General features: G+C 42.3%; 1 protein-coding gene across 7 annotated transcripts in view; it reads right to left on the bottom strand.

The window, feature by feature from the left end:
- The window catches only part of NRXN3 (neurexin 3), a 1,374,011-nt gene that overhangs the window by 46,950 nt on the left and 1,300,894 nt on the right, over positions 1-26,167 (bottom strand). For 5 of the 7 annotated variants that reach the window (XM_054027796.1, XM_054027800.1, XM_054027803.1 and 2 more), the window contains one exon: positions 8,349-8,424. In XM_054027796.1, coding sequence (XP_053883771.1) covers positions 8,349-8,424 — 76 coding nt within the window. Of the gene's footprint in view, positions 1-8,339; positions 8,425-26,167 lie in introns of all 7 variants that reach the window. The other 2 variants (XM_054027799.1, XM_054027802.1) reach the window with 1 other exon arrangement.

Raw genomic sequence — 26,167 nt, 5'->3', positions numbered from 1 at the left:
CCGAAGAGGAAGAGAAGGAGTGAAGGACCTGTCGCCGAATTGCCGCTGAAGAATGAAGCGGCGCAATTGAGCTGCTTTATCTGTTTTTTTTTTTTTTTTTTGCTTCGCCACTTGGGGCAGCAAAAAAGCTGGAGCCGGACCTGTTACAATAGCAAAACAATTCAGTCTTGGTGGCAGTAAAAAGGGCAGACATGACTCAATATACAGGGAACTGTTCGGTGGAGTAAAGAGGCAGTGTTCTTATGGAGTCCCTTTCCAGACTACAACTGTATTATAAATTTTAGAACAAAATTCATATATCAATACATGAAATTGCTTGTGCAGAGTGCCACATTTTTTTTCAGCATGCCAAAAAAGGCTCCTCTAAATTCAACATATAGCCTCATGGCAGGTAGCTTTTCCCAGAGACTAAGCTAGCTGTGCATAGACACAGCATGGCTTTGCTAGAGTGTTGGCATATGGAAATGCTGTTCTTGTACAAAGAAGTCACTTTACTGTTAGGTCAGTAAAGCAGTTCTAAGTGAAATGAAAACGACAAGGGTTGGCAAGTACTTTCCAGCTGCAAAATTTGTCTCCGTTGACAGATTATAAAGGCACCTTATGATTTCCCTACTGCAATCCGGGCATCAGAATGTCAGTAAAAGCTTTTTGCCCCTTTGTGGAATTCCCTCCAGGGAAGGTTAAAAGGGAAGGCGGAGGAAGGGGGGTGGGGGAGAGAAGTGAGAGAGTGCAAGGGATTCAAACAACATCTAACGAACAGAGAACAGAATCACATAACAACACCGGAACAATGGACTCCAAGACACACTGACAAGACAGATGGACACAGACAAGACACAAGATCGCTACCAAGATTTAAAAAAATAGGAAAAAAACCCTAAAAATAAATAAATATAACATTGAGACTGCAGAGGCAGCCACTGGTATTGGCACAACTCATCCAAAAAGAGTAAATTATAATTCAACTAAAAATAAAAGTTAAAAATAATCTCCCAAATCATGCACTACAGACTTGCTGGGTTAGCCTGACTGCATAGCTCTGATGAAACACGAAATGGCATCATCACAGCTCATGCACAGATTAATGAAGGCCATGGTTAGTTAATCAGCTAAAACTACAGCATGCCACAAAAAATGATCTTACACTGACCCAGAAATAAAGATACAACAGATATTCTGCACTTGCAATAAAATTCTTTTTATGCCATCTGCAGTTTGTGTGGGTTTTATTGTTGGAAGGGTTTGTTTTGTTTTGTTTTGTCTTTTGCGGGGGAAGAAGCAGCAGTTCTTGCTTTTTTTTTTTTTACATGAAAAGAAATGTAAAAAGGGGGAGGTGACAAGAGAGGGTCTGCGCAGAAGCAAAGAAAGGAAGGAAAAAAAAGGGAGAATAAAAAAAGCCATAGAGGGGTGAGAATCTTCATTCTTTTGCACACAACTTTCTTGGGATGTCTTTTTTAATCTGGAAGTTTGGATTTTTAAGATGGCAAGAAAAGATTTTGTTGCCTTTGTTGGATTGCAGAGCTATCTCTCTCTTGCGAGTTGATTTAATCATTATTTTGTTGGAATTACTCCAAAAATACAAACCAAAAATTACAACAATAACTTTAAAAATTAAAAAATAGCAGTATGGCAGCATCATGATTCAAAAAAAATTTAATCAAATAAAGGTAACTAAAATATCTATCACCAAAAACTCATGCGGCACAAGATGAGGTGAAACGACAGAAAATGTTCTTCAAATATATACAACCTATATATCTATCTATATATACATGGAGCCTGCTGTGTATATATCGATGGATATAGCTGTATAATTTTTTATTCTCCCTGCCCCCTCCTCCCCAAGGATAACTGGCAGATGAAACTATTGCTTGAAAAACAAACAAATAAATAAATAAAAGGAAAAAAGGGGAAAAAACCCTCCAAAGAAAAAAAAATAACGTGCTTTGTTCACCAAGAATTAACAGTATCATGTATCTGTCCATATCAGTGGATGCTGGGGTTAGATGAGGGCATGAATTTCTGTGTAAACATGTGATTGGATGATAGGGACTATTGCAGATATTGGTCTCACATTACTTTAGTATATATACATATGTATATATATAGTGTATATATAGATCTAAACTATATAAACTCGAGGGGGTGTTTGGGGCCTATATAGAAGATCAATACCCTGAAAACCAAACCCAAAATAAAAATATAACATAAAAAGGAGAGTGGAAAAAAAACCATAAGTTTCTGCATGAGTGATCAGTAAAACTTGTTCTTTTGTTTTGGCCATAAAAAAACATCTGTAGCCAGAAAGTTCCATCAAGCAGTCTATTGCCATTACGAATGTCACCCCATGTAATTCTGCCCCACAAGGATAGCCCTCATTTCAGACCCACGCACATGGGGCCCAATCCTGTATTCTCTCTGTGCCCCATCTAAGCCAGTGACAGGGTTGAGGGAGGCAAAAGTCAAGGTCTTAGTATCATTCCACTCTGGCTGCTGTGAACGACTAACTGTGGAAATGCAGCCTCTGGAAGATGAGGTGGATGGTATTTGTGCTTGAGAAATGACGCTTGTGTCCGGATTTACATCGGGCCCTTCTGTTCCCCATGTCTCTCTTTCACTTTGGGTCCTTTGCGTTCTGTGTGGCTGAGGAGTTGAGAGCTATGCTGCACAATTTGGGCCCAAAGTCTCCCCTTTGTGAGTGTGTCGCTCACACTAAAGGCAGTGGGTACCATTCACACACATTTAAGGACAGAATGTGAGCCCCAGAGACAGAAACAGGGTTACATTCATTTTGCCTGATGCAGGGTCTCTGGTCAGAGGATTTGACATTGAGGGGTGAGCAGCAGAAAATGTCTCACAGAGCTCCTGCTGGAGATGGGGGTGAGGAAAGGCAGCTTTCAAATCCACTGGGTGCTCCATAGAAGCCCTGTGGTGCTAGCTGAGGGAAGGTTGTGATGAATCAGCATTTCCCCTGATTTTCCTACCCATGATTCCTTCCCTTCCAGCACTGTGCTTTTCCTGCTGGCTGTTGCCTGCAGACCCCTAGTGGAAGAGACTGTGTGCCCTGCCCTGCTGCTTTCTGCAACTAAAGCCTGTGTCCTTGGCAGACTTTCCACTGTGGAGCCCTCGCACTCAGGGTTACATTGACAGAATATGGAATAATCCATGGATCAGATCTGGTGCATAAAGCAGAATAGTGTGTTCATAGTTGTGTGTATATTGGCTTCTGTATATATAGATATATGTGCCTACTGTGTAGCTGTGTATATATGTCACACACATATATGTAAATACAGTAGATGTTTTAATGTTTCAGGGCATGAATTACAGGTCTTTGGGTTTCTGCTGAAGGTTTGGCACACTGACTCCCTCCTGGGAAAAGCCTTCTGGTCTGATTTGCTAGAGTCAGCCTGAGGTTATTAAGTTTTTTGGATGAATGAAATACACTGAATAAATTCTTCTTGAAAAAGGCTGGGAAAGTCAGTCAGGCTAGTAAAAACTAGAAGCCTGCAACCAAAGCAGTTAGAAACCCACTGTCTGTGTGAACCCAGGGGGCCTGGGAGGTTTACCTCATAGCTGTGGATCATTCCTAGAGGTTATGTTACAGGATCTTGGATTACTGGCAAGTGTTTGGGTATTGTTGTTTTGACTAATACCATAAGTGTGCTGGGCTGCACTTCCAACTCACTGCCCAATTATATGCATTTAATCTGAGTCAGTCCCAAAGGGTTATAAGGACAAACTTGACAGATGAAAGGGTAATGGTGCTGGGTTAAAACAGCAGCTGTTAAGAAAAGAGAACCATGATTTTCAGGACACTGGAGGCTGTGTTAAAGGCAGAGGAGATTTACTCCTCATTTTGCTGGGGCCTTATAGCTCAGACACACAAATACCCTCCAGGTTCAAACACTGCACAGAATAGCCTTAAAAATCTTCCACCCACTGATTGTAGCTGCATGATCAGAACAGCACAGTGGCTGCCTCTTTCTCCAACATGCCGTGCCAAGACACTGGACCCAACTTTGGAGGTGTGAGAAATCTGAACCAGGATCTGGAACTGAATTGCACAAATGACTCCTACTTCTAGAATGGGCTAAAACAACACTTTTGGCCTGAGCACCCAGACTTTGGGAGTATTTGAAATCCAGACCCAGATATAAACATGGTGTCTTTGGCACATTTAGACAATTGATTATAATAAGCAATTCAGCGCCAATGCAGAAGAGGGAAATCTCTCCATTTTGGGTGACTTTCTCCCCAGGACCCTATGTGCCATTTAAGTCCTACTTTACCCCTGTATTCGGGTTTTAAGTGGCATATGAGAGGGATTTAGGGCACTAGGATGAATGTCAACTTTCTTATCTTTAGTTCGGTTATTACTTTTCACAGGGATTGTTATTAGACTCATTTATGGTGCTACCACTGCTTTTTAGGTACACTTCCATAGGTATGTGTGGTTACATGACAGACGGTCCCAAGCTCTATCAGAGTCAGGACAGGAATGTCAGGGACAGAACCTGGGGTATAAATAGGGAGTTCAACTGACATGCAGGTTGCAGGCTCCTAGGAGCAGTAAGTTTGCCTGTAGAGGTGCAAGCTGCCTGCCATCCCTGCTGTGCTGGGAGCTGGCCAGCACAGCCCCGATACGAAAAAGAGATGGAGATGGAAATTTCTTTTTTATCCATCTTTTAAAGAAGTGGGCTAGAGGTATTTGGATTCAGAGTAGCTGTATGTTGAGGTTTAAGGTTTGGATTCAATGCGTAATAAAGCCTTGGGTTCAATGGTGCTGACATCTCACAAGTAGTTCTCATGACATTTTTGACCTCAAAGAGATGCAAATCTCATGATTTTCTGCCATCTTTAAATACATTCAAACCAGAATCTGAAAATGGTCTCCCCTGGGTTTTGGATTGGACCCAGAACAAAAATCATAGGAATATATTTGGCTCTGGGGATTGGAGTCTGACTCACGTGAAATCTGAAAGGCTTTGAATTGAAGGAGGAGACTCTCTCCTGACCGTGACTCATTGTGCTTGTGTATTGCACAATGACCTTACTCTGGTATGCATCACATCTCACAGCTGCAGCGGGGTAACCATTTTTGTGCAGTAACCTATAGGTTACTGGATCATACCTCTGGGGGTGAAGCAAGGCCATGTCCTGGCATCTGGAACAAACTCAGGGGCTTTAAAGACTACCGATTATCAGAGGAACATGTTGGGGCCTGAATTGAGTTTGTCATTTAATTTCCAATTTGTTGCAGAACTGAATAGGAAAGCCACAGGGTGGTGTAAAATACACTGGCCTGCCAGCAGAACAAGAGGAAGCAACTTTAAATGAGTTTGATTAAAAACACAAGTAAAACCATCTGGTTCTTTCTCTCTCTGGAGTATCCGCTAAAGCAAGAGATCCTTGCAAATGGCCAAATCCTGCCCTGGCTCGTGAAGCAAGAGGGTACTAAGACATGTCCAATGCACCCTCCACTACAGGAGTCTGCTGACCAGGGCAGGATGGTTCAAGGGACCCATGCACTTTGCTGCTGATTTCAGAAATACCAAAAGGGCCATTCTACTTCCCTTTGAAATTGGGGGGTGGGGTGGGTTCTGACACTGAGGGTATGTTTACACTAGAAACGTTATAGCAGCACAGCTGCACCACTGTAGTGCAGACACTTACTACGGCATCAGAAGGGGTTCTTCCATCTAGTTCATTCCTTTCTAGTAAATCCATCTCTCCAAGAGGTGATACATAGGTCGAGAGCATAAATCTTCCATTGACTAGGAGTGTCTACATCAGGACTTTAGTCAGCTTAATTACACTGAACAGAACATGAAATTTTTCACACAGCAGCATACTTGCTATCCAGTGGAGGAGTGACCATAGGTCTTCAGATCATAACTCTGTGTGTGCGTGGGTCTGGTACATTAGCCATCCACCTCTCCTTGCACCATGGACTGATATAGCCCTGCTGCTTCTCCCTCTACTGACTTTGCACACTAGTGCTGCTGAGAGGATTTAACCCCAAGTGCATAAGCGAGCATCCACTGCAAAGATCACTTCGCAGTGGACCAGTCAACGTCTCCACTCAGAGCCAGTGTAAATCCTGAGGAACTCCACTGACTTTAGTTTATCACCTTACTCCCTTAATGAGGCACTAGGCAGGGGTAATCTCCATTGTATATAGGAGGCACAGAGGTTTTGGGGCCAAATTTTCAAAAGTGCCTAAGTCACTTATACTTTCAATGGGACTTTGGCCCCTACAGGTCAGATGTTCAAAGGTATTTAGGCACCTAGTGGAATATTTCAAACTATTAATGCAACGGCTCCTTCCTTTTTTAGAAGCCTGCTCCCTCCTGGCTTGACTCATTCACTGATGCTATATTCTCAGAGTCTGTGCCATCACAATTCATCACCATGAAAAGATCTGTGACACAGACTGGATGTTTTTTCTAAAAGATCTGCTCTGGGAATTATTTTGGGGAAGTCTGTGTTATAAAGGAGATCAGAATAAATGGTCACTTTTGGCTTTCGAATCTATAAATCAATGACTCTATTGCAATGTGACTGCAGGAAATGGACAAGAGTAGCAGGCTGATAAAGATAGGAAAATGCTTCTATTTTGACAGTCAAAGTAAAAAAGAAAGTTTATTGAGCTCTTTGAAGATTAGTAGGGGTCTTTAAATGGATGAACCATTAGTTTCTGTTTCTTCAGTCTGTGTATGGCACTAAATTCCATGGCCCTGCCTTAATGAGGTGCCACTGTGCTGATTCCCAGTGACTCATCGCTGCCTGTCTCTATGGTAGGTCTTACTGTGCCACTGGTACCCACCTCTGAGTCAACTGTTTACATGCTAATCTACTCTCATGATTGCCAGGCTTGGATGTAGAACAGCCTTAACTACACTGTGGATTATAGAAGACGTGCTGAATGCCAGGCAGTGGGGCACTGGTTGGTACAGCTGAGTCTGGTTACGTATCCCCAGCTGCATGAAAATGTTGGAGGAACAGGTTTCAACTACCTGCCTGGCTAAGTGCATAGGCCTTTATATTGATCTGGTAGAAAGGATAGAGGCTCTACCATTTGCATGTCTCTGCCTTCCCTAGTGGTTCCACTGTGGAATTTCCCAGCTACAGTTCAAAGCCATGTTAGTTATTGAATGACCAAGTCCTACCAAAAAAAAAAAAAAAAAGCAGGCTGCCTATGAAAGGTGGAAAAGAAATATGAAAGCACTATCTTTGGGTGACTTTTATTATTATGACTATATTAATCTGAAAAGCTTCAGGAAACTATGAACAGAACATTTTATGGGTTTTTTTTTTAGCAAAAAGAAAAATAACCCCAAACAAATAATAAACCAAAACAAAACCAAAAATTAAACAAACTATTTATGTGTTTCACCTTTAATGATGTAAGAGTCTAACCAAACTCCATTTTTTTATGTACACAGAAATTCGATGATATCTGTTCTCTATTATATAAATGCTTAACTCATGGCAAGCCTCAAAAAGACGACTTGAAAAAGTCTGTAAGAAATAAAACAGACTGCAGTTGCCTGCTGGATATCACATCATATATATCTCACCAGAAAGTAAAGCCATCAAACCATCAAAATGTATCTGGGTCTAAAGGGAGAAGTCGAATCAGTTTCAAATGGCTACACTCCTGTTGACTCTTAATGGATACATTTTGAAGCATCATTGCAGGTAACATGGCACAACTTAATACTAATTTTGCATTTACTGTGATACTCCCCGAGTTCTCTAGGCACACAGAGAACAAAGCTAGTATGAATATAGTACCATGTTAACTGCATTCAGAATCCCATGGACAAATATATTTTTGCAGCATATCTTCAGAATGACGATTAATGAAGATTAAATAATATTGACCATTCATTATTGCCCAACTTTAGTTTCTCTTCTCTCTCTTTTGCCCCTCAGTCCCTCCACCTTTAATATATACTTTGGACCACATCCATTTCTTCCTCTCCAATAGAGCAGCACAATGGCTGCTACAAATATGTAGCACAACTGTTAACTATTAATTAATTAGGGGCTGATTCCAGGAAGTTTGGCTTCCTGTGAAAACAGCTTTCCATTAACTGAGAGGTTATTACATCTTTGTCTTTTGTTATTGCCAACTCCATGGGATCTGATGCTTGGCTGTATAAATTTGTATTTTATATACTATATATATATATATATATGTATATGTATATGTATATTACATATATAGCTATATATATGTATACATTCACACACACACACGCACACATATATTTATATGTATGTATTGTTTTTTGCAAATGAAATAAGAAAGCAAGCAAAACAAGACTGACCTGACTTACCTGTGCTCGGCTCACATTCAATGAGGTCTTCGTCATCGCTGGAACATTCAGCTGATGAAACAATGTCATCAGTGGTCTAGCACATGAAGGAAGGGAACAAAAAAGAGGGGAAAAAAAGAAAAAAAGTGATAAGACGTTTGTTACCCAAAAGATTGTAACAGAGGCAGTTTACTCTCCTGGGAAAATATTTTCAATTGCATCTTTTTAAAACGCTTGAGTTCTGTTCAAAATTCCAGACATGTCTAGGTATTATACACCTTCCATAATGCTGGTTTCCATTATACCAGGTAAAATTATTCCACTGTGCTGCTGAATATTTCAGGTATGTACAGATACAGTGTCCCTGCTATGCTGTTTAATATACCAAGTTGAACCTGTTGTGCTACTGAACAGACTAGGTACACCCACGTAAAACACCCGCTGGGCTGGCAAATGGTCCAGATACAGCCAAAAATACCAGTTACAGTATGTCCAGTTAGGGCACATCTGGTGTTCTGCTGAAATACCACACAGGTCCAAGTAGAAGGCATCCATTTTGTCTGTGAGAGCATACTATGGACTTCGAGGTTGAATGCAGTTACTGTACAGCTCAACATACTAGATGCATTCAAGTAACAGGCACCTCCTGTGCAGCCAGATGTATCAGTTGCCCCCAGAGAACAAGCGTGCTGTGCTGCTAAGCACATCATTTGAACTCAGGCTGAGGGCACCTGCTGCTCTGCTAATCATTCCAGGTAGAATGCACCTGCTGCACGGGGGAACATTCCAGGTATACCCAGACAGAGCACAACTGCTGCACTGCTAAGTGATCCAGGCACGATGCTTCTGTGCCACTGACCATTCCAGATAAGTCCACATAGTACAAAGTATAGTCTGGTCTGCTAACTGTAGAGGGACTAAGTCAAATGGTAATGGACCGGCAGCAGTACAACAGGTGGGAAGGAAGATCGGGCACTGAAAGGCTTAAGGCAAACTAAGAATATCCCTGGCCTTTGTGAGTTTCAGTATGTTACTTGCAGTTTCCAGCTGGTAATTTTTTTGTTGTTGTTGCTGGTCTAATTAATGAGCAGCATGTACTGCAGTGTGTTAGGGAGAGGTGTAATGGCTTCTCTCCCCAGCAGCAACTCCTTCATGTAATTGCTATAATTAGCTGAATTAGTAATGTGGACCATTAGGGAGATTTTGTGGCAGCCTCCGGACACAGGTTATAATGTTCCTGCACATAGTACAAAATTATCCTACCCTCAGCAGTGTCAGCTCAACCTAAGCTTGCCGCTGAAACAGTCCCTCTTTCCTGTTCCTTCCTGGTGCGGTGCAGAAAGCCGCAGATTAGACCGAGTCATGGGATCAGTGCAAGGACTTGTGAAAGTTCCATGTAAGAACTGTCCTTGCTGGGGCTGGCACAAGCTGCTACTTAACTCATAGAAATTCAGGAGGAGTGTAATTTTCCTCACTCCAATTGTACAACCAATTGTACTTAGGTTCCCAGGAGAAGTGTATTCATCCTGGGGACTTCAGGTCACTACAAATACACAACTCCTCATTCCACCAAAGGACTCTCCCTTTTCCTCAAAAGGAGAGCTCCCTTAGCTTCCAAACCCCCATATGACTATCTCAAAGGGCTCTTTCTCAAGAAAGCAGCCAGCCCCAGGCTCCTTACCCGATTGTTCTTTAGCACAGAGCTGTCCTGGACTTGTGCCAGGAAACCTCTGCCTCCACACCGGCCTCTGATGTGGGCACACGCCACTCTCCCTTTCTGCTTCTTGAGTTGAGAGAGGGAGTGGGAGCCAGTGGTGAGGTGAGGCAGGGAAGCCCTGATCTAATCCCTCCTCCTTTTGGCTGCAGAATATCTCTCAACCCCAGAACACCCAGACACTAGTCACTAGCCACTCACAGGTTGCATCCATTGGTCATTTTCCTAAGGGTTACACTCATTTAGTAGGGTTTTTGCTGGAGAATCCAAGTGCTAGCTGAACATTGCTCTTCTTCCTGTTTAGTATATTAAGAAGTTAGTCAGTACATCCAGGTAGAACATACCTGAGGTACTGTTGAATGTACCAGGCACTTCTTCACACAAAACTCTTTCTGAGCTGCTGAACAAAACAATTACCTCAAAATAAGTCACACCTGCTGTGGTGCTGAAGGTACCAGGTCCAACCTAACATTTCTCTGATTTCAGTGAGTTAGGGTGGGCCATGGAATAAGAGTAGGAGTAAGGGGGTGAAATTAAGATGTAGAAAAATAAAAGCTGAATATCTATGAGGCTCCCATAGAAAATAGACCATATTTAGTACTGGAAGTCCCATCACATGAATCACTTAATCTTGGACGTGACAGACAGAGGACTAGGAAACATTTGGAGGGCACAATCCTGCAGTGGCCCCTGGGGAATGGATTACATGGGACCTATGAAGGTGATGCTTTGGAAGAGCAGCTAGTTAAACAGGCATCAGACCACCTACTCTATGTATTGTGTTATCTTTTGTTTTGGGGCCGGTTTTGTTTAATATCTTTATTAATGATCTGGAGGATGGTGTGGACTGCACTCTCAGCAAGTTTGCAGATGACACTAAACTAGGAGGCGTGGTAGATACACTAGAGGGTAGGGATCGGATACAGAGGGACCTAGACAAATTAGAGGATTGGGCAGAAAAAAACCTGATGAGGTTCAACAAGGACAAGTGCAGAGTCCTGCACTTAGGACGGAAGAATCCCATGCACTGCTACAGACTAGGGACCGAATGGCTAGGTAGCAGTTCTGCTGAAAAGGACCTAGGGGTCACAGTGGACGAGAAGCTGGATATGAGTCAACAGTGTGCTCTTGTTGCCAAGAAGGCTAACGGCATTTTGGGCTGTATAAGTAGGGGCATTGCCAGCAGATCGAGGAACGTGATCGTTCCCCTTTATTCGACATTGGTGAGGCCTCATCTGGAATACTGTGTCCAGTTTTGGTCCCCACACTACAAGAAGGATGTGGAAAAATTGGAAAGAGTCCAGCGGAGGGCAACAAAAATGATTAGGGGTCTGGAGCACATGACTTATGAGGAGAGGCTGAGAGAACTGGGATTGTTTAGTCTCCAGAAGAGAAGAATGAGGGGGGATTTGATAGCAGCCTTCAACTACCTGAAGGGGGGTTCCAAAGAGGATGGAGCTCGGCTGTTCTCAGTGGTGGCAGATGACAGAACAAGGAGCAATGGTCTCAAGTTGCAGTGGGGGAGGTCCAGGTTGGATATCAGGAAAAACTATTTCACTAGGAGGGTGGTGAAACACTGGAATGCGTTACCTAGTGAGGTGGTGGAGTCTCCTTCCTTGGAGGTTTTCAAGGCCCGGCTTGACAAAGCCCTGGCTGGGATGATTTAGCTGGGAATTGGTCCTGCTTTGAGCAGGGGGTTGGACTAGATGACCTCTTGAGGTCCCTTCCAACTCTGATATTCTATGATTCTATGATTCTATGATCTTTGACTATGCAAATGGCCTTCTTAGGAACCAGACTGAGGAAACAACAGTCTATTTATGACCTTTTTGCTCTGGACTTCCTGAACCACATGTGACATTCTTGAGATAGAAGAATGTAAGGAACTTCAAGTATCATGTACAAAGAGATCTTGTTGGCTTTGGTCCCAAGGTTCTTTCTTTGGCTGAACTAACATCTTCACAGGGGTAGATGTTTTGTTGAAATGCTAAGGCTGATTTCTCACTTTAAATGAATTGGCTAGAATGCCTGTCTGTTCAGCACAGGGTGGGCAGAGGAGGGATGTGCAAGACATGTATTTGGTACCTATAATCTTCTGAGCATCGCATATATTGCACAGGCCACATATGTACATCCCCCAGATCAGTGGTTCCCAAACTTGTTCCGCCTCTTGTGCAGGGAAAGCCCCTGGCAGGCCGGGCCGGTTTGTGTACCTGCCGCGTCTGCAGGTTCGGCCAAACGTGGCTCCCAGGGGCCGCGGTTCACTGCTATGGGCCAATGGGAGCTGCTGGAAGTGGCGGCCAGCACATCCCTCGGCCCACGCCGCTTCCAGCAGCTCCCATTGGCCTGGAGCAGCGAACCGCGGCCCCTGGGAGCCGCGATCGGCCGAACCTGCAGATGCGGCAGGTACACAAACCGGCCCGGCCTGCCAGGGGCTTTCCCTGCACAAGAGGCGGAACAAGTTTGGGAACCACTGCCCTAGATAAATGGTTTAAAGGGAAAAGGCTTATACAATTCTGATGCTTAACTGAATTCTAATGATTTACTGCAAGTGGCTTTCCTCTGTCACCCCACCACGTTCCCAATACTAAACACTGTGTTTTAAGGTTATCTTTTTTAAAATGTGTAAGAAAATCTGGGGGCCTTGAGAAAGGGGCCCACTAGAGCAGACAAGAATCAGGCAAAATGCAAGCAGATGGTGCCCAATTCTACACCTAACAATCCTGCCGGTCCTGACCTGCAGCACGTCTTGCTATTCCAGGACTGCTCTCCAACACAAAACACCTCAGTCCTGACCAGCTAACTCACCCTCCACCCCAACTGCAGCCACTGATAATGCCAGACTATGTAATAGTTTTGTATGTACAAAAATGACGATTAGAAAGAAAGGCCACCAAAGCTAGTATAATTTTTTGACCAAAGCCAAGATCGCTAGAAACAACAGGAAGAACTAATTCCGTAAGCCATCTTACCACCTACCATCCTGTATTATTTTCCCCCAAGACATGCCTTATCCTTCATCGCTATTTGTTTTCTCAGTGCCCGCCCATGTTGGCTTTCCATGCACTTCTTTCAGCTCACATACCCTACATATGAATCATACTAGGTAGCATTTCAATGAGGAGCAGCAGCAAACTAGAGCAAATGAGCCCCTTAGGAGACCAGAAAGCCTTGTAGCTGGAATCTGTCACTTAAAGACCATCTCATGAGACCAACATGACCTTCACAGGGTGATGCACCTTTACAAGACAGCATGGTCTAGTGGAAAATAAGCATGGGCCTGTTGACCAGGAACTCCTGGGTTCTATTATGATCTCTTCCACTAACTGTTTGCATGGCCTTAGGCAAAATCATTTAACCTCTCTGTGCGTCTCTCCCCATTTGTCAAATGAGGTTGATAATACTCACCTATCTTCCAAGGGGATTGTGAGGATTAATTAGTTAATGCCTGCCCAGTGCTCTGAAGATGCTAAATGCTTAGTATTATTATCTACGGGCAACTGCACACTAACCACTTCAGGTATCTAATTACTCCATAAGGGCTTTCTAGTCAAAATGATATGAACAAGGCATCTCCCTACAAAGTGATGTTTTGTGCTTTCATTTGAGAGAATAATAGAGAGAAAATATTTGCCTGCCCTATACATTAGCTAAATTCTATATTAAAAAGAATAATTCATGCTATCCTATTTTAAAATATGGATTTCATTTTTTAATCCCAGCACTGAAATTACTTGGCCCTGTATTAAGGGCCATAAAACTAAAGATAGGTATTATAATAACTTTCAATAAAATCTCTCTCTGGCAGGAACCCTTTTTATTCCTTCCCTGAAAGATTTTTTATTGCATTTATATTATTTTTTCTCTCTCCCTCTCTCCAGTGTTTATTGAAATTACCTTGGAATAAAACCAGGGCAGGAGAAAGCTCAAAACTCTGCATCCACCCTTGAGGATTTATTTATGGGCATATTTACCTTCCCATTCTCTCAATTTCACAGAAGTGACTCCCCATTCCCTCCAATGAATTATTGTTTCTGTAATCACCTGCTTCTAATTATTCACTCCAAGGGCCTCTTCAATCTTGCCTTGGTGATGGTTCTGCATCTTGGTTCATTACTATACATCACTGCTATTGAAAAGGAAGTCTGGCTGGCATGGCAAAGCCTGGTCAAGACAATTCTGCTTCCCTTCTCTCCCCAAATGCACGAAGTCCCAATTTATGCCTCAGATGCACAACCTTTGCCCCTTTGTTCCATGCAAAGTTGCAGGCTCTGAATACCCACTTCCCGCTCTCCCGCTGACGTGCAATGCTTTTGGTCACCTTGCTCCCTGGGTGCACCATTATTTGATGGAGATTAAGCACAGGATAAAATAAGCCCTGCCACGAAACAGCTTTATGAAATTATAAATAACGCAACCAAGAATGATGGAGTTCTCACTGCCAGTAAGAAAGAAAAGAGAAGAACCCATAAATATTCCCTGAGTCCAACAGACAAACTGCTCCACAGTACTTTCTCGGTGGCAGATTCACTCTTTAAAGGAGGATTAAATTCTCCTAGCCGCCTGCCATTTGAATTTCTCTCCCCCACTGCATGCCTTACTCTGAGTCCAACACTGCACTCCAAATACATTTTTCGGTTTCTTCGAATGGGAGAAGCATAAGTCCCATTATCACTGAGGAACCACAGTTTATATTTAATCTAGGGATGGGCTCAATCCAAAACCCTGGGTCCAAACATTTCCCAATGTTGGGGACATTTGGTTGAAGATCTGCACTTTGCATCTTCTTTGCATCATTATCATGAGCTGACCTGAAACCCTGTATTGAACAGAATATTCAGATGCAAATCCAAATGTAGATCAGGTATGTCTCTCATTTAAACTAGGGTTGGCTAAACCAGTTCAGATACATTAAAGAGCGCCCCAAACCTTTCCCTAAATTCAACCCAAATCTGTGAAATTTTCATGATGTTTGAAAAAGTCTCAAAAAGGTCTCCTGAACTCAATTGCTTGTCTCTCTCCCCTGTCACCATGCCACTATACTTTCTGGCTCTGTGTCAGACCACAAGTATTGGTATTCCATAAAAGTGACTGGGCTCAAGATATTTACCGGGCTTGTCAAAACTACAAATGGGGAAGCCTCTTAATCTCTCATGATAGCATATGCTGGTATAATTTCAAGTCTGGGTACCACACCAAAGAGACTCTGGTAACTGAACATTGTCTCTTTAAACATGTTACTAACATAATGTCATACCTGGTAATCCTCACTTATTTAATGGGAATCCTCACCTATCCTGTCTATGCCTTAAGCCTTTTTTCCCTTAAGTTGTTTCAAACTTTTCCATTTCATCTTTGCAAAATGCCTTGGAGGTGGTTACATTATCACATGTCTGGGAGATTCAGTCTGGACCTGCACAAACTACTACATCTAGATGGAAATAATGTGCAACCTATGAGTGGGGAATACATGAAATTGGAGCTTGTAATGTGACAAGATAGCAACAAAGATGTTGCAGTTTTGGTCTGTGTGTATGCAGCAGAGGCACCAGATCAAAGGACAGGGAATTGGTAGTCCCTCTCTGTGCCGCTCAGCTGAGGCTACAGATGGAATAACTGGGCTTTCAATATGTATCAGTTTCAACAGAGCTGCACCAATTTACATCAGCAGAGAACATGGTCCACTATGTTTAGTCTTGGGCACTTCCATGTCAGAAAGATATAGACAAATAGGAGGGAATTTTAGCAATACTAACCACGCACACCTTGGCTAAAGAAGGACTAACAGAAGCACGGTAAGTGCCTACAAGTATTTCAAGGGTGTAATAAACATCAAGGAGGAAGAGGAATTATGTTCCAACATGGTATTTGGATGAAATTAAGCAAAAGAACATTTAGGATGACAGCCAGGAAAAAATTCTTGACAGTGAGCTCTCAGACTGTGGAGCAGACTACTCAGGGAAGTTCTGGAAATCATCAATATTGAGGCCTTGTCTACATTAACCCTGAAAGTCAATTTAAGATATGCTAGTTAAGTTACGTAAGTTACATAACTAATATCGATTTACAGCAGTGTCTACACCGTGCTATGTCAGCAGGATACGCTCTCCCATTGACATAGCTTCCGCCTCTTACTGAGGTGGCATACTGAAGTGGACAGGAGAGCGCTCTCCCATTGACTTACTGTGTCTTCATGAGACCCACTAAATCAATGCCCGCTGCATCGACTGCAGCAGCATCGATTTAGCCTGTAGTGAAGACAAGCCCTTAGACAAAGCAACCATACCAGCCAGTTATGAATATCAATGTTATTAGTGTATAGGCCTCAAAGAACAGTATTTCCCCCCCTTCTATTTTAAATCTAATCTGGTATTTACACCATGGTCATCAGCACCAAACACCTCCTTATCCATTTCTTGGGCCATTCCAAAAGCAGACAGTAAAGATGTCCAGCCTGGGCTTTCAACTGTTCATGTTTCACTTTGAGCAAAGAGGTGTCACTGCCAGAGGTCTTATTGTATTCTCACATGCCCTAGATCCAGGCTGGCTGGGAGCCAGTCAGTAACCAGCATGCATAGAATTTTCCACATTAACATGACTTAGAAAAACAAACAACCAAACCAACCAAACCAACAACAATCCTCAAAGCACCCAAAAATCAACCTCAGCACATTTCCGGCTGTGTGATCCTGGGTGGACACAAGAAAGCAAATTGATTTGCAGTCAAATGAGATCATTATATAGGGTTCATAATAGATCTACCCACTGTAACAAAATCAACCATTCGGGCATTATCATTGCAGACAAGAGATTAAATAACCAGTCATATAGGCTAAAGAAAGGAGAAAAGTAGCCCCAGCTGCATGTCAAGTCCACTATCATGGGTGATATTGTTTAAAAAGAGCCTTACAAGCCAAATTAGCCCTTTGGGAACATAAACATGCTTCAGCAGAATCAGTAGTTCATTAAGATTGTAAAGCCAGCCTCTTCTTGACCAGATTTGATGCCAAGTACCAGGGACTTTTGTTCCCATCCCTAAGCTGCACAAAGACAATGGGGCTAAAAAAAATAAAATAAAATAAAAATCAGTGTTTCTGCTGTCTTAAGCCTTTTACCTCCATCTGCTGCTGGTGGGAACGACGATGGAGTTTGCGGTGGGGAGGGCAGAGAAAAGGAAGAGGGGAGGATTAATGTGTGTGTTGTTCAAGGCACCCTGACAGAGGAAAGAGGAGTATTGAACCACAGCAGCTTAACCAAACTTCACTGTACCTTCCCCAAAGCAGGGGGAATGTATTGCTACGTGGTGTTCCGCTGATAAGCAAATCCCCCTAAATCCTTTCAATTTATTTCTTGGCCTGGAGAAATTACATATTATTTAGGAGTTAGATAAATAAATAAATAAAGGGAAACCCATCTCCAGGAATCTAGAGTGGTTGTTTATTGATTATATATATACACACACACACACACAAAGTCTCTTGCTTTCTGTTTCTCTCGTTTCCTATTAGAGCACTGTCCAATAACTCCCCATGTGGTTAAAGGCATGCCAGTATTTCCATTGTGAATCCCTCAATGCAACTCCCAGAGATTTGCAGGAGTTTAGAACTCTACTGTAAAATATAAACTCTTGGCTAAAAACCCAGAGGATTTGGTTTCTATACAAGAGGGGGAATTTTCTTTTTTATCCAATCTCTCCTTCCCATATTAATTTGGCAGCTTTTCCAGAGATATCTTCAAGATATTTGCAAAATGTTGTTATGTGAGTGTGTTGCTAATGACTCCTTATGAAAAGTGCAATGCCTCAGAGTATTCATGATGGAAGAGTTTTCAGAATCTAATTTACTTTGCAACATCTGATGTAGTTTATTTCCTTTTTTCTATGTTGTTTAGCTTGGGAGAGCGAATCAGCAAGAGCAGTCAGTTTCACTTTCTCATTACAATATTAGGCACTAGCCCCATAAAGTAGATATATATGCTATAGGCAATGGCTCCGATTTTTACAGATGGGCAGGTAAAGTTAGGTTGTTTAGGTGCATAAATAAGTGTCCTGATTTGCAAAAGTGCCAACCGTCAGCAACTCCCACTGAAGTCAAGAAGAGCCACTGGGAGCTCAGCATTATTGAAATTCAGACAACTTATTTAGCAGCCTAACTTTAGGCATCTATTTTTGAAACTATTAGCCAGAACTGTTTGTAAAGCCTTTTCTTCCAATGGACAGATTCCTCAATGGACAATTACAATCCATCCCAAAGGTTCTTTGAAGACTTCCGGTTAGGTCTGCAATGTGCCTTGATTTCTCCTTGGATCAACCAAGAAAAATTAGCATTTTGAACATGACTTCTCAAAATGTTATGAATGCATTTGAAAACAAAGGCTTCAACTTTTTCTTTTAAACAGCTAGTGTAATCTATAAACAGGGCACTGGGAGTCAGAGTGCTTAGTTTTATATTCCTGTTTCTGCCAGTTTTATATTCCTTGTCTGACCTCAGGCAAGTTGCTTCACCTCCCTGTATCTCTGTTTACCAATCTGGAAAATGGGGATAAAAATAACTTTTCTTCCACATGGGCATATTGTTAGTCTTTTAAAGTGCTTTGAGATCTTTGGATCAAAGTGTAAGTGCAAAGTATCAATAAATTAGCAAAGGGAGATCTACATTTGAGAAAGCTTGAAACTCAGATGGTCTGAGAAGCATCAGCTGCCCTTTTGGGACTCAGCCTCAAGAAAGAGTAAATGGGCCCTTTCCCTGTGTGCTAGCCCGGCACTTAATAACTGTGTCAGAAGAATATTTCTCATTTACACGCTGCTCCTTTGCTGGAAATCAATATGTTGTTCGCTGGCATTCCCCCGCCCCCCTCTTCTCCTGGACATCTTTATTTAGCTTGTCTTTTCTTCTTTGGAGGGGAGGGAGTTGTGTTTGATTTTGCTCTGTTATTGATTGGATCATTCTGAGCAAGAAATAAATAACTAAATACAGCACAGTGGCTTTAATGACAATCTTTTAAGACTCAAGATCTCCACGCCATGTTGCTTCCCCTCCTAGCAGGTGATTTAAAAGAAACAAAATCTATAAACTAAGATGATGATGCAATAAAAAGAAAGTGGCTGCCACACAGACTATTTAAGCTGCGTTTCTTTTTATGTGGTCATTAATAAAACCACTTGGATCCTGTTTCTATTTTTAAAGCAGTGCAGATTCCGCTGCCATTGCACCTTCTGCTAGGATCTCATCAGATCTTCAAAATAGACAGGATGGGCCCCACTTAGTAAACTGGCATCCTGATTACTGCACTTTTCATAAGAAGAAGGTGATACCCTGGATTGTTGGCCAAATTCCAAACTGGGTATTCTCCTTATAACTTTCACTGGATAAGGTATTCTTCACTTCCATGAACTAGACAATGATGTAGTATTTCTGTGCATTGCCAGACAACTGCCATATTCCATACCAGAAATGGCTTTATTTCAGTCTGGGGTTTTCTTCTTCTTAGAGTATGCGCAACGTGCCTCAGGTGGCACCTGACCAGGATTCATCACCAAATTTGGTCTGCTGGTTGGATCATTAGCTTCCCTGGCCTGGTGAAGTGACCCCTCAAATGATAGATGTCATGATTCTAAGGGAAGGAAGGAATGGGAGCGGAATAAAGACAACGGGCTTCAAAAAAGCAGGTTTTAACAAACTCAGAGGACTGGTAGGTAAACTCCCATGGGAAGAAAATCTAAGAGATAAAGAAGTTCAGGAGAGCCAGCAATTTCTGAAGGAGAGAATAATAAAGGCACAACTGAAAACTATCCTGATGTGAAGATAGGAAGAATAGTAAGAGACCAATATGTCTCAATCAGGAGGCTATCTTTAAAAAGGGATACAAAGGGAACTTGGGGAATTATAGACCAGTCAGCCTAACTTTGATACATGGAAAGATATACTGAAACAAATTATTAATCAATTTATAAGCACTCTGGCACTCCAATATTCACCACTGTCATGTAATTAGGATATGTATTGTACAAAGTATGCCTTGTGAGGTATCATTCTAAAAGTCTTGATCTGCTAGACATTAATATCTGAGATTGTACGTACTATTGTCGTATATGAAGTTATGAAGTTTGGCTATGTATGTGTTACTGAAACATGTCATGAGGTTGAAAGCACCCACAAGCAGGTACAACAGTAAAAAGGCCAAACAATGTTAATGGCTTATTGAAGAAATGCATGCAAACACAAGGATTACCCCAGGAACTGTGTACAATAGAAACCGCTCAGAAATAGCACTATAAAATGGGAACTGTTTGACCCAGGTCACAGCAAAAGAGCTTTCCAGCAAGTGGGAAGAAGATATAAAAGGGACAATGACATCATGATGGTACCTCACTCTCCCTACAACAACACATTTGGAAACACCTGGAAGTGATGGTCCCAGGTGAGAGGTATTTTTAGCCTGTGTATGAAAACCTGGGAAAACCAAGGCAACTTGTGCCTTAAGAATCTGCCAGCCTCTTTATCACTCAGGATGAGAATTTGCTAATTCACATCCTACCTATCTAGTGTGCTAAGCTCAGTTTGCGGTTTTGTTTATTTACTAAGGTAATCTGCTTTGATCTGTTTGCTATCACTTAAAATCTATCTTTTGTAGTTAATAAATTTGTTTTTGTTTTGTCTAAAACCACGGTGTAGAAATTATAACTTGGGGCAGAAAGCTGTTGCCTATCTCTCTCCACATTGAGGGAGGGGGCGGATTTTATGAACGTACACTGTACAGTTCCCTGTGCAGTGCAAGACACTAGAATTTTGGGTTTACGCTCCAGAGACAGGTGAAGCAACTGCGAGGTGCCTCAGCTGAGCCTTCCCATGCACAGCTGATCTCAGCATCTGTCTGTGAAGCTGCAGCTGGGTGTGTCCCTAGCTGTGTGTATGCTGGTAAAAGAACAAGCTTGGAGAGCTTGGCAACTTATCACAGCACCACAGTGGAAAGGGAGCCCAGGCTGGTGACACCCCGGAGGGAACCCATCATAATAGGATTATAAGAAATGGCCAGCATGAATTTGTCAAGAAAAAATCATGCCAAATGAACCTAGTTTCTTTCTTTGACAGGGTTACTGGCCCAGTGAATCGAGGGAAAGCAGTAGACATAATATATCTTGATTTTAATAAGGCTTCTGACACAGTCCCACATGGCAGTCTCATAAGCAAATTAGGGAAATGTGGTCTAATTCCATATTCAGAGAGTAGTTTTCAATGGTTTACTGTCAAATTGGGAGGGAGTATCTAGTGGTGTCCCACAGGGGTCAGTCCTCGGTCTGGTACTATTCAATATTTTCATTAATGACTTAGATAAAGGACTCAAGATCATGCTCATAAAATTTGCAGATGACACCAAGCTGGGCGGTGATGTTAGCAATTCGGAAGACAGGATTAGAATTCAAAACAACCTTGATAAATTAGAAAATTAGTATGAAATCAAGAAGATGAAATTCAACTAAGACAAGTGCAAAGTACTACACTTAGGAAGGAAAAAATCAAATGCACAACTAAAAATTGGGAGTAATTGGATAGGTGATACTACCACTGAAAAGGATCGGGGGGTTATAGTGGATCAAAAATTGAATGAGTTTACAATGTGATGCAGTTGTGAAAAAGGCTAATATCATTCTGGGGTGTATTAACAGAAGTGTCATATGTAAAACACGGGAAGTGACTGTCCTGCTCTACTCAACGCTGGTGAATCCTGAGCTGGAGTACTGCATCCAATTCTGGATGCCACGCTTTAGGAAAGATATGGATAAACTGGTGGGAGTCCTGAGGAGAGCAACAAAAATGAAAACCTGCCCTATGAGAAAAGGTTAGAAAAACTAAAATATTTAGACTTGAGAAAAGAAGACCAAGGAGGGATCTGATAACACTCTTCAAATATGTTAAGGGCTGTTATGAATAGGATTGTGATCAATTGTTCTCTGTGCCCACTGAAGGTAGGGCAAGAAGCAATTGACTTAATCTGCAGCAAGGGAGATGTACGTTAGATACAGAGGTGAAAGTAAGCCGGTACGGCATACCGGCAAGAGCCGGTTTGCCGTACCGGGGCGGCCCGGCTTCCCCAGGGGGCAATCTAAAGGCCCTTTAAATTGCCACCAGAGCCCCACTACTGGAGCCCTGGGGTAGGGCTGCGGGGCTCTGGGGGCTATTTTAAAAGTCTGGGGCTCCCACTGCTTCTACCACCCTGGCCCTTTAAATAGCCGCCGGAGGCTCCTACTCCAGGGTTGCGACGGCTATTTAAAGGGTCGGGGCGGTAGAAGCAGTGGAGCCCCAGGCCCTTTAAATAGCTCCCGGAGCCCTGGGATAGCGGGGGGCTCCAGGGGCTATTTAAAGGGCCTGGGGCTCCAGCTGCCTCTGCCGCCCTGGTCCTTTAAATAGCCGCAGGAGCCCTGCTGCTTCCCCAGGGCTCCCGCGGCTATTTACAGGGCCAGGGCGGTAGAAGCAGGGGAGCCCCGGACCCTTTAAATAGCCCCTGGCGCCCCAGGCTGCTGCTGCTACCCCGGTGCGGGGGGCACTTACCTTACGGGGTGGGCTGGCTCTGACTCCCTCAGCCATGCCCCTTCCGCCCTAGGCCCCGCCCCTTCCGGGGGCCAGAGCTGGCCCCAGCGTACCGGTAAGTCACTGGATTTACTTTCACCCATGGTTAGATAGGAAAAACTTTCTGGAACAGGCTTCCAAGGAAGGTTACAGAATCCCCGTCATTGGAGGTTTTAAGAACAGATTGGGGAAACGCCTGTCAGGGATGGTCTAGGTTTACTTGTTCCTTCCTCACAGCAGAAGGCTGGACCTGATGATCTCTTGAGGTCCCGTCCCTTCCAGCCCTACATTTTTATGTTTCTATAATTAATTATCATAGATGGAACAGGACTTGAGGGTGATTCATTGTAGATCCCTTAATCCATGTCACCGAGAGGAAATAAAGGTTCTGTCGTCTAGACTGGTTTACGTAAACACTTAAGTAGTGGGGTATTTTATTATTTTATTCATAAAGTAACCGTGAATGTAATAGCTTTGCATAAAATGTGCCTTAAAACAGCTTTCGCAATTATAGCGTTTACAAGTACCGCCTAGTTCAATAAAGTAACATCTATCTTTGAATATTCACATTAATGCACTAGACTGCTCTTTCCAGACTTAAATCGTAGCTAAACATTGTGCTGTTAACACTCTATCATTCCTTACACTTCTTTCTGTTTCTCTGCACGCATTAACGCACTCCCGGGGAATGGCATTTAAATACTGTTACTCACCGGGCACACGCATTAGCACACAAGATGAGCCTCCAAACCTTTAAATGCAGAATAAATATACATTCACTTCTAAATACTTTTGCACACTGGATACACATTAACATGTGGAAGTAGACCTTTACAGCTCACATCCATATTCACACACAATACTAGCTGGTAAATAACTATACGCACAGCATACCCATTTAAAAAGTCCATAAATAGCTGTAGCGTTTTAATAACAAACACATTAAAAAACAGGTCTGGATCTTAAATTTTTCCTGTTTGCACAACACAGCATACAAATTAACACTCAAGGTAAGTCCACAAAGGGCTGATTTTCAGAGCCAGTGAGAAACTGCAGTGTCCCTCAACTAGGATACTCTGAAAAATCAGGCTGTAAATATCTGTTTGCTATCTTTGTACTTCTACAACCTCTATCCGATTGGTATTTGAGCATTGCACAGACATTAAGCAATTTATCGTCAAAATACTCCTGTGAGGTAGGGAATTACAATTATCCCCATTTTAAAAGTGCGGAACTGAGCCACAGAGGGGTTAAATGACTTGTTTAAGGTCACACAGGAAATCTGTGACAGAGCTAGGAGTTGAACTCAGAACTCCTATTAGTCCCTTAACCAGAAGACCATCTTTCACCTCTCAGCATATGGTACTAATTATCAAAGACAGCTAGTCCATAATTAGCTGTAAATACAACATACTGTTCACATTAAAGGGACACTGTCAAGCTCAAATCTAATCAATTTTTTAACAATGACTTTAAAATAATTTGAGGTATTGGTCCTTGCTCCCTGCTGTTTCTTGTGGGTTTACAACCCTGTTTTCCCATTATTAAAATGCACCCCCCTCCCGTTGCTGTGTGAAAGGACTAATAAGCAAGAGGGGGGAAACTCCCTACTATAGAGAAACTGATTTTGCACTATGTGCTGTCAAATGCTCCAAGTAGGCAAACAAGAAAGAAAGAAAGAAAGAAAAGCCAGCCCCAAATTTCTTTCAGTTCTATGAATCTTAGGAGCTACTTGTAACAATAGTAATTAAAAAATTTGTAGAAAAGTGTAATTTTTAAGTTTACATTTCAACACACAGAACTAGTCTCTAAACTATACAACATAACATACATGGTAGCTCTTGGGGCTTATCTCTAAATAGCTACATATACAGCATGTATATTATTATATGAGCTAGTCCCTAAATACCTTTGCACTAGATGGACAAACTGAATGCTACTTCTCTGAATTTAAACTAAACTATCTGAACCATTTGATTTTGGAACAATGAAGTGCAGAGATTTACAGGACCTATTTAGCAAGCATGCACCCACTGTGCTAATGAACATACTAGATCTGCTAAGCATGGCTGAGGCACCAGGTCTACCAGCCAGGTGAACTTCCAAATCCTGAGCTGCTGAACATACTGAATACCTCCTGGCAGTCCATTAAATTTCAGCTGAACATCAATTAAATGCCATATTGAGTGGTCCAAGCAATGAACGGTTGCCATGCAAGGGAATTCTGCCATTGGGCAAACAAACTCCTGTGGACAGCCGGCCACAGTGAACATTTATCCTGCTGGGTTCCTCTGCGGCCCCCGCTTAATCAGAACATTTTCTCCCTGTTATGGTTAACAAGGCCATTTTCCTTGCTTATTTATTTAGTTCTCCATGGGATTTGATTAGCTGTAGTAAAGACAAATCAGTCTTTTCTGTGTGCCTGAAAATGAAAAAAAAAAAAAAACATAAAAAGAATTAGGTTGGTTTGAACGTCCCAATAGATGCTCAGCAGGAATGCACTTTACTGAGAGTTAGACAAAAGGAACTCAGGCAGCTTTAAACACCATCTGGAACATGCTGAGCTTGTCTGAGCTTTTACCTGTTTAAAGGAGGGGGAAAAATAGCTCAAAATACACCCAGTGAAGAGGCTTACAGACTCTTTGGAGATCTGTTTATCATGGCATCAAAGTACTTACAGGTATTATCCTCGTCCCCTTCCAACACCAGTTCTGAGAGGCAATGTGTAACAAGAACACAAGAGAAGGGTCATCAGGATTGTAGGGCAAGAAGCGAATAATTTCCACGAGCATTCGTAAATTACCTAAAGTTTCCTCTAAATTCAGCTTTGTGATGGAACCTTTCTGATGTCTTAATTTGCAGTAAGGATAGTGTCAGTGTTAGAGATTCATGTTGGGTATGAAATGAAGAAACCTCCCTCAGAATGAGTTCATTTGAGTGATACAGACATACTGTTATTTGAAGATAACATACTTTCTGATCAGGGTCTTGAGAATAAACCAAAGTAGTGGGAATCCCAAAAGAAACCATCCTGTATTTTACCTACAGCCCAGTGCATGTTGGGATAGGACAATCTGAGAGCCTTTAGTCGGAGCCAGAAACACAATGGGTCCCTGCATATCTTTTTGCTGAGCAGGACACAGAAGCTCCTAAATCTGATGCACATTGATGTCCCTCTTTTACACTAATAATAGCTATAAAACCTCAAGTGACTCTGTAAGCTCTCTTTGGAAGAAGTCAGTGCACATAGGTCACTGACCATTTTCTTAAAATTTCCCTCCATGGCAGTACCGCTGGTGTAGCTTCAACTGTGGTAACAGGCATGGGAGAGCTAATCTAGACAAAGAACTGGTGGCCACCAGCATTTTAAAGACTTTTAGACTTCCTTTAGACTTATTCCAAGCTGGGTTAGAAGACACTACAGCTAAAAACAATGCACCTTGTCTACACTACAGTTCCCATAGTTGCTATCGACCAGGTAGGTGCATAACTGCAAAGGTTGGCAATTTTAAGGAAAAAAACAGGCTAGGCACTGTTTATATCTCAATATTGAGGCAATA

Source organism: Malaclemys terrapin, chromosome 4 (assembly GCF_027887155.1).
Source record: "Malaclemys terrapin pileata isolate rMalTer1 chromosome 4, rMalTer1.hap1, whole genome shotgun sequence".
Lineage (NCBI taxonomy): Eukaryota > Metazoa > Chordata > Testudines > Emydidae > Malaclemys > Malaclemys terrapin.
Note: the sequence above shows the minus strand (reverse complement) of the source record. Positions and strands in the feature narration are given on the sequence as shown.